At 46.9% G+C, this 9,713-nt stretch overlaps 1 protein-coding gene across 1 annotated transcript in view; it reads right to left on the bottom strand.

The window, feature by feature from the left end:
* Nucleotides 1-9,713, bottom strand: part of TSPAN14 (tetraspanin 14) — a 34,571-nt gene that overhangs the window by 5,906 nt on the left and 18,952 nt on the right. The window contains exons 6-7 of the mRNA XM_015417449.1: nucleotides 6,669-6,815; nucleotides 2,648-2,818 (exon numbers count right to left, since the gene is read on the bottom strand). Of these exons, the coding sequence (XP_015272935.1) occupies nucleotides 2,648-2,818; nucleotides 6,669-6,815 (318 nt within the window). The remainder of the gene's footprint in view (nucleotides 1-2,647; nucleotides 2,819-6,668; nucleotides 6,816-9,713) is intronic.

The raw sequence follows: 9,713 nt of genomic DNA, 5'->3' as shown, positions 1-9,713 counted from the left end.
GTTATCCAGCAGGTGCAAGTGGAGGAGTGGGGAATCAATCCCAGTTCTCCCAGATAAGAGACCGCGCACTTAAGAGTCTGTGCACTTAACCACTGTGCCAAAAACACAACCCTACATGAGAAAGGTAACCAGAAAGGTTGAGGCAAAGAAAAAGAAACTAAAATATAGCTACGCACGTAGTGTTAATGGACAAAATATCACACATAATTTAAGTATGCATTCAAAAGTGCTAACATATCATTTAAAAACCACAATCCTATGGTTCTGCATATAAGGCTGTTACCCAAACTGAGCCCAGTGAAGAGGGAATTAGCTTTTAAAAGGGTTCCAGAAAGGATTAATTCAAGACCTTGGAGCTTCTGTATACCAAGGTGGATCTCGTTAGGAGCAGTGTTCCCTCTAAGCTGAGTTAGTGTGAGCTAGCTCACAGTTTTTTAGCCTCCGGCTCACACATTTTTGTCTTAGTTCAGGAAGGATGGCTCCAGAGCAAGCTAATTCATGCAGCAGCCAAATGGCTCGCTCACAACTTTAATGCCGGTAGCTCACAAAGTAGAACTGTTGCTCACAAGACTCCACAGCTTAGAGGGAGCATTGGTTAGGAGTACCCCAAAATAAAATTAGGAAGAGCCAGAGAGAGGGAGTGATTGTAAACACAAAGAAAGGACTTTACTGTATACTACGTAAAAGAATCGAGAGAACCTAAAGAACTGAGAACTGATCCCATAAGAGTGTGAACAGACACACTTGAAAAAAGAGGAAGTCCTTGCAGAAGTGAGAAGAGAGGAAATGGGGGAGTTTTAGGGAAGGGGCAAGCAACCTTCAGTCCAGGGCTTGAGGTCTGGAGACGTCCAGAGAAGACGAAGTTGAGGTCCGAGAGCAGAGCAAGAAGAAAAAGGGGAACCTGCAAAGCAGTTGCAGGGATATCCAGGTAGTGGGAGAATCTGGCACACAGTCCAGACCAGTGTTCCCTCTAAGCTGAGTTAGCGTGAGCTAGCTCACTGTTTTTTAGCCTCCAGCTCACAGATTTTTGTCTGAGCTCAGGAAGGAGGGGCTCCCGAGCAAACCAATTCATGCAGTACCCAAATCCCTGGCTCACAGCTTTAATGCCAGTCGCTCACAAAGTAGAATTTTTGTTCACAAGACTCCACAACTTCGAGGGAACATTGGCAGACTTGGGGTGGACTTTTTATTGGAAAGGGTCCCGTAGCTAGACACGGGAACCCACTTTCCCAGGAACACAGCTGGTCCAAGAGATGAGGCTTGAATTTGATGGGGCAGTTTGAAGGTAACTGCTGTCAAAATCTGGCAGGCATATTAGTTGGGAAACACCTGACATTCCAAGGTAGGGCAATCATCGTTGGCATATTGGAAAAGGACTGGGTGTGAATGATGGGTTTAAATGTCCTTCTGATGCATCATCCTGGGTGGATCAGACGTGAAATTGCCTTTATCAAGGGCCGGATTGGATCGGTGATACTTAAGGGTTGCCCAACTGGCGACAGCTGGAAATGGTTCACGTTGCCTTGATGAAGTCTCCCTTGAAGCAAGGTATATGATTGTATAATGCGTGCCTTGAAGCTGGGCAGACACTTCTGATGTGTGTCAGGATACTGGGTGATGTCCTTTGCATTGAAAGGGTTTTTTGTTGTTGTTCCTGACCAGGATATGCCGTGGAGCACTTTAATTCCCGCACACCCTTCCCTTCATTCCTGGGACTTCCCAATGTCATGGCGGAACCCACGTGCCTTTACGAGACTTCCCAAGTTTCAGATCCCCTAGCACTTCTAAAAGGGGGTGCCCATTAAAACAACTAAGTCCAAAATAACAACTAAGTCCAAAATAACAACTAAGTCCAAAATAAAAGGGGGACCCTACCAATGCTCCCTCTAAGCTGTGGAGTCTTGTGAGCAAAAATTCTACTTTGTGAGCTACTGGCATTAAAGTTGTGAGCGAGCGATTTGGCTGCTGCATCAATTAGCTTGCTCTGGAGCCCTCCTTCCTATGCTGAGACAAAAATGTGTGAGCCAGAGGCTAAAAAAACTGTGAGCTAGCTCACACTAACTCAGCTTAGAGGGAACACTGGACCCTACTATCTGGGGAGGGTCTCACCTGGAGGAGGGGGCGGGGTCCTCACAAGGTCACTCAGTCAGCAGTGGTTCTGCACTGGTCTCATCTAACTGCTATCGTACACTGGGCCCTTAAAACTCAGCAGTTAACTAGGTACCAAGTCCACCTCTTCCTGGAAACAGTTTGCACTAGGATTTGAACCTGCACTGTAGCCATGTTGGGTGACAGGGCTTCTGTGATGCTCAAGGCTCGGCACAGCTCGCCCAGATGTGGGACTTTCATTCCACCCAATTCCGTCAGACCCAAAGGCTTCACAGAACGTGTTGAGCAGCGCAGACGGAGCCGCTGCTTTCTAGTGTGCAGGAGATCAGTTTACTAGGCTGTAGTAAGAGAAACTTTCTGTGCCCTTCCTTGGATACTCCTCTTTTCTTCGTGGCTTAAACTTGTACTGCTAATATTATATTATCCCTTCCGAAGCTCCCACCCCGCTATGCCACTTAGTTAACAAAACAGTTGGGCCTTTTGCCCACTGGCCTCAAAATGAAAAAGACCGAAACAAGACTGATCAAAAATGGCATACTATTTTCTGCAAAGAATCTATGAGGTTCTGCAGGTCGATGTCATCTCGGTACGACTTGATGTTGTTCTTGAAGAAGGTCTCGACCTGGTCCCTCACCCAGTCCTGGAACAAGAAGGCCAGCACGGCCACGACTAACTCCAGGATAAAAATCAGCACAATCGTGCCGCAGAACTGCAAGACAAAAGGCACAGGAGGAACAACAAAATTTTTAATACGAGGAAGGAACTCGGATTTGAGACACAGGCAAGCCAGTCGTTTTTCAACTGCACTCCAAGAAACCCTGGAGACCCTCGGGAGGTTATCGGAAATTCTTGAATGAGAAGATCTGCAACTACAGTAAGTGGCTAGATTTGGGTCCAGGAGCACCTTAAGAGGCCAACGAGATCTGGGGGCCATCAGCTTTTGAGAGTCAAACCTCTTTGACTTTATGGACCAACAAGATTACCTTAGAGACCAACAAGGTCTGCGGAGGGCATAAGCTTTCAAGTGCCAAAGCTCTTTTGAATCTCAAAAGTTCATACCCCCAAAGTCTTGTACGCCTTTAAGGCGCTACCAGACTCCAATTTAGTTCTGCTACTGCAGACCAACATGGCCGCCCTCTGAAAGTTTCCTCCCAAGACTGCTGGTCATACCACCTAATGAGCAAAAGGCGCAAGCCGAAGGCAATTCGGGGACAGATAAGGAGTTCTCACAAGACAACACGGGAGCACAAATGGTTCTCGCGGTTATTGCCTCATGCATACCCAAGAATATGCCTCGAAATCCTCTGCATTGTGCTGAGGTTCTTCTTTGGAAGGCGAAAGAGCCAAATGAGAAAAGTCTTGGTTGGAAATCACAGTAGTCAAAAAATGACTCTGCATTCAGAGCCTTTGCCAAGCTGAATCCGGCCCACGCAAGGATGAACTTAAAAGAGGCACAAAGGAATCCCACAGAACTGGGATTTTGACTGGTTGTTGCAAACTATGGATTATTATTATTATTATTATTACTACTACTATTATTACTACTTTCAATATGTATCCCACCTTGCTGGTGCAGCACTGGCTCAAGGCGACTGACACAGTTAAAACACAATAAAACCAATAAATACAGTGAAAATGCACAGTTAAAAAACAATGACATAAGGTGCTAATATATACAGATGGCGGCGATGTACAGATATCTATACATGGTCCGATGAGGAAAGGCCATATCCAGCGTAGTACTGTAGGGCCGTGGCCTGCTCGCTGAGACACAGCACTTGGCCAAACAAGGAAGCTAGTCAAAGAGCACTGGCTCATCCAGAATACAGGAGTTTGAAAAAATCAAAGCTTTAAAAAAAAAAGTTTTCTGGTAACTCACTAGGGTTGCCAAGTTGTTTCTCAGCCGCAGCGGGGGACTCCCGGGTGGCAACTGGAGCACGCCGCACGCATGTCACCCGGAAGTGACGTGATGACACCAGTCACGCTGGGGGCGGGGCCACAACCATCGGAGGGAAAACCATAGAGTTTTCCCTCCGGTGGTCGTAGCCCCGCCCCCAGCGTGCCCGGCGTCATCACGTCACTTCCTGATGACGTGCACGTGGGGGTGGGGTTCCCCCTGGGGTCCGATCCGCCGCCGGCGGGGAACGGGCCTCTGGGGCGGGGGTTTCCCCGCCCCCCCGGGAGGACTTGGCAAGCCTATAACTCACTTACTTTGATTCAGGGGGAAACTGAGATTCCGAGTCCCAGTAGCGCCTTAAAGACCAGCAAGAGTTCAAGAGCCAAAGTACCCTTCGTCAAATATCTCATCTGAGGAAAGACGCTTTGACTCTCAAAAGATGATACTAAGGAAGTCTTGGTGCTTTCCAAGGTGGTCTGGAATGTGAATCAGTTGGTCTTCAACTGCAGACCAACAGGGCTGAAACTATCTTAGGGACAAAATGGAATTTCTTGGAAACTCTTGGAAATGTCTACTAACTGACTGTGAACTTGGGCTCTTAGGGCTCTTTAGCTTGGAGAAACGACGACTGAGGGGTGACATGATTGAGGTTTATAAGATTATGCATGGGAAAGAGCAGGTAGAGAAAGAGGTACTTTTCTCCCTTTCTCACAATACAAGAACCCGTGGGCACTCCATGAAATTGCTGAGCGGTCGGGTTAGAACGGATAAAAGGAAGTACTTCTTCACCCAAAGAGTGATTAACACATGGAATTCACTGCCACAGGAAGTGGTGGCGGCTACAAGCATGGACGGCTTCAAAAGGGAATTAGATAAGCATATGGAGCAGAGGTCCATCAGTGGCTATTAGCCACAAGGTATAGATAGGGACTCTGGGGCAAGTGATGCTCTGTCATCTTGGCGTTTGAGGGAGTCAACAGTGGGAGGGCTTCTAATGTCCTGGCCCCATTGGTGGACCTCCTGATGGCACTGGTATTTCTGGCCACTGTGCGATACAGAGTGTTGGACTGGATGGGCCTTTGGCCTGATCCAACATTGGCATCTCTTATGTTCTTATGCCATTATTAATTTTTTTTTGTTTTGAATTTCAAAAGATATATCCGCCACATCCATTAGACAGACCAAGGGATAGTAAATACAGACACACACAACAGCCCGGAAACATTTTAAATATGGAACCAATAATAACCTTAATCAGAGTTAAAACAAATGCTCTTCAACACCATGAAAATGTTTATTGATACTGATATCACTCCAACGGAAGTACCACAGATGAAATCATTGCCATTAACTTGTCTGCCTTCGCTATCACCAAGACCTTTTTGGTCACCATTCCTATAGTCATCTTAGAAGATGGCTTTTCATATACGACCCGTTGACTAGTCCTATACATTCTATTTAACCTCTGCTGCATCAGTTGGATCTTCAAAAGGCCTGCCGTGTTTCTCGAAGTTCTGGAGAACATGAATCCATGAAGCAGCTGATACTTGATTCTACGGCTTAGAGGTACTTCAGTGTAATATTTCATTAGGGCTGTCCAATTATGGATTTTTTAAGTTGATCAACCATCTGCCATCTTAACCACTTAACTGATCGGTTCATTTAACTGACTCTTGATTCTTACTGTACATCGCCTTGGGTGTCTTATTACCGAAGAGTGAACAGCTACTTATTCTTTTGTGCTTTTTGAAAGGAAATTTATATGACCCCTATTTTTTATGTAACCTCGCATTTTCACTTGAACAAAATGTGAACACAAGTACCTTGCAGAGATTATGAAGGGAGATTCCAAACATTACAATATTTAAGAATTCTTATTCCACCACCTAAGCATTATCATCATTTTCCTACAATGTTAGCTGAAGCAAAAAAAACCCAACCCAAACCCTCAAAAAGCAGAAAACGTTTCTTCGTCTCACAGCCCCAATGTCAGCTTTGCTGCCATGGGGGTTGGGGAGTTCATTCTGTGTCTTGTTAATGGCTATTGCATTCCTATCCCTGCTGTTCTGCCTTTGCTGAAACGCTTATCTCTACAGATGTGCAGGAGGGGGTTGTGTTGTCTGGAAGTCTCCTATGTACCGTGAGAGACTCCTGGTTCCCAGCTTTAACCACTTAACGGTTTCCTAACTTGTCCCACGCACGGGAGGGTATCTAATTGGCCCATGCCATGGGGGGGGGGGTGCACACGAATATACCCTATATTAGGCTCTATTGGGTGCCGCCATTCTTAACAGTGCCTGTGTTACTGCATCTATAGCTTTGCAATAAAAGTATAACCATTCCTGAATGCGTGTACTTCGTTGTTAGCTGTGGGTTCTGACATTCACAAAGTAAAACCAGCCCTCACCGATTAATCAATTACGGCTTGCATTGATTAAGTTCCTGAGTAATCCGGCGCTGCTTGAGATGCTCTGAGCCAGTTTTACATGAAACAAGGGCGTCCAGATCTAAAACGGATGCCCAATGAATAAATCCCCTATAGTGACAGGGACCTTTATAGTGTTTAACTTATCGTTTTGCATTTCTTCAGCCGCGACATGGTCCCGTCTACGTCAGCTAAAAGCGGCACGATGCTAAACGCAGTCCCTGTCCGGCAACTTACAAATCTCAGAAGGCAGATATTCTCCCGTAAGGCTCCGATGCAGCCAGCAAATCCAAGAATGAACATCACCCCTCCGACCAGCAAGACGAGGACGACGGGGTCGAAGCCGTTGAGGCGGGTCATTTGGGATATATCGGATAATATACCCTAATAAAAAGGACCAAGGAAGAAAGAATATGAGAACCTGCTCTATTAGTTCTAATTAGTTGTATCCTAACGTTAAAACTTCATGTCCTGTTTTTCCACAGGGGAAAATGTGAAATAAGCTTTGGTGTACACAGGGCCTGGAGAAATTCTATCTCTGGGAAGCAGGTGGAAGAAACTCATCTCCACAAAACGGCTTTTGTAACCTGTCTATGAAGCTGGCAGGAAAGGCAGCCTGAATACTGTCCGACTAGAAGTTAACTGTGTACAGTTAAGGCACTGACCTGACTTAAATAAAAAAGTAACAGATGAATGGACGAGCCTAGTAAACTCTGCAGGAGTGTAACAGAGGCCCCAGCTTTCTGTCAACTGTACATTCTGAGGCAAACCTGCTGCTATTTAACGGGCAAAACAGCCCTTCAATAACTCATTCTGCCAGTCTTTGGAGGACCTGGCAACCGAAGACAATCCTCCACTAGATGGCACTAGAGGCCGCGAAGAGTGTTATGAAACAGAACACCTCCATTGTGGCAGCCGGGCAATTTGCCTAGCGATTTTTGGTGTTATCTGCAGGAAAAGGGCCGCACAGTCAAAATAATCGACAGCTGACTGATGAATCACACAGTTGATCTGGGAGACCCAAGTTCAGATCCCCCACCCTGCCCCAGAAGCCTGCTGGGTGACCCTTGGCCAGTCACTCCGCCTCATCCTACCTCACAGGGTTGTTGTGATTAAATGGAGGCGGACAGAGGGAGGTGGTAAGCTGCTTAAGGAGGATATAAATAACTGGATAAACAATTTCACAGATAATGTAGTAACTGCCTCCTGCTATACAGTCTTATAGCTGACCAGTACCTTAAAAAGGTAAAGGTTCCCTTGTTCGAAAGCCAGTCGAGTCCGACTCTAGGGTTGCGGTGCTCCTCTCCGTTTCCAAGCCGAAGAGCCAGCGCTGTCCGAAGATGTTTCCGTGGTCATGTGGCCAGCATGACTAAACACCAAGGCGCACAGAATGCTGTGACCTTCCCACCGAAGTGGTACCTATTTATCAACTTGCAATTTCTTGCTTTCGAACTGCTAGGTTGGCAGGAGCTGGAACTAGAGACGGGAGCTCACTCCGTCATGTGGCAACCCGGGTCTCGAACTGCTGAACTACTGACTTTCCATAGCCTGCAGTTCAGTGTCTTAACCACTTGAGCCACCGCAGCTCCGTGACCAGGACCTTACCAGACTTTTAACCCCAATCTACAACATGGGCTGAATTTTTTTCCCCATTGTACTTGTCCATTTTTTCCTTTTCTGGGACAGACAGATTCAAAGGGGGGAGGGGGTCCTGCTGTTTTAACAGTTGTGGAGAAGAGAGTGATTGGACAGGCAGTTTTCTTTGGTGGTGGAAAGTGCCGTCAAGCCACGGCCAAAATAGGGTTTCCAAGGCAAGGGAGGAGTAGAGGCGATTTGCCCTTCCCTGCCTCTGCGTAGCAACCCTGGGCTTCTTTGGTGGTCTCCTACCCGAGTCCTAACTCGGGCCAGCCCTGCTTGGCTTCCGAGATCTGACAGCCAGGGCAGGGTTTCCCCTAGAAGGGTTACGCCAACACGGCAGCTGCTTCCTTCTACCTCCTCCTCTCCCCTCCTACCTTCTTGTGCACTACACAATTCCCCTCAACTGTCCAGAGAGCCAGTTTGGTGCCGTGGTTAAGTGCGCGGACTCTAGTCTGGGAGAACCGGGTTTGAGTCCCCACTCCTCCACATGCAGCTGCTGGATGACCTTGGGCAAGCCGTAGTTCTGTCAGAGCTGTCCTTGAAAAAAGGAGCCGTTTCTGTCAGAGCTCTCTCGGCCCCACAGGGTGTCTGTTGTGTGGAGGGGAAGGGAAAGGAGTTTGTAAGCCGGTCTGAGACTCCTTTGGGTAGTGAAGGGCGGGCTATAAATCCAATCTCCTCCTCCTCCTCCCCATGGAACACCACTGCAATTGAACCACTATTTCCACAGCCCTGACCAATCTTGCCAGAGCCTGGAAGCTAAGCAGAGAACTTCATGGGAGATCATCAAGGAAGCCCAGGGTCGCTACGCAGGGGCAGGCAACGGCCAACCGCTTTCCGTTTGTCTCTTGCCTTGAAAGCTCCACAAGGGGCTGCAAGCAGCGTTCCCTCTAAGCTGAGTGAGTGTGAGCTAACTCACAGTTTTTAGCCTCCGGCTCACACATTTTTGTCTCATCCCAGGAAAGATGGCTCCAGAGCACACTAATTTACGCAGTTGCCAAATCGCTTGCTCACAACTTTAATGCCAGAAGCTCACAAAGTAGGATTTTTGCTCACAAGACGCCACAGCTTAGAGGGAGCATTGGTTGCAATCGCAAGTCGGCTGGCCACTTGACGGCACCTTCCGCCACCACGATTCCCAAAACTGACTGAAGGCGAGTATGTACTCCTTTTAGCCTACTCGTGGATTTCCATGTGGCTGCTAGTGTGGTTTTGGCTGCAAATAGTAATAGAGAGATTCTTTTCCTTTGTGTATTAGAGCATTTTCCTCTCTGCGATTTAAAAGCAGAGCTTCCAGAGATTTGTCTATCTTGATTTTGGTTATGATCGTTATTTCTCCTATTATTTTATCCCAGAAGGATGCTACCTCCAGGCAATCGTACCACCTATGCTCAGAAATAAAACTTAAGGGATGTTCTGCGAAAAACCATAACTCCTTTTGAAGCATAGATAAGAGCTGCAGATGAAAGTGAGAAAGGGGTAATATCCAAAATATATGCCATCTTAACGTCCTTTCAAGAGAACACAGTGCTACCATATCAGAAATACTGGGGGAAAGTGTGTAAAACAGAACCCATTGGGGAGGGCGGGATATAAATATGAAAAATAAATAAATAAATAAACTCACCCAAGATAAATGGCTAGATA

The sequence above is a fragment of the Gekko japonicus genome, unplaced genomic scaffold, assembly GCF_001447785.1.
Source record: "Gekko japonicus isolate JY-2015 unplaced genomic scaffold, Gekko_japonicus_V1.1 scaffold2974, whole genome shotgun sequence".
In the NCBI taxonomy this organism is placed as follows: Eukaryota; Metazoa; Chordata; class Lepidosauria; order Squamata; family Gekkonidae; genus Gekko; species Gekko japonicus.
Note: the sequence above shows the minus strand (reverse complement) of the source record. Positions and strands in the feature narration are given on the sequence as shown.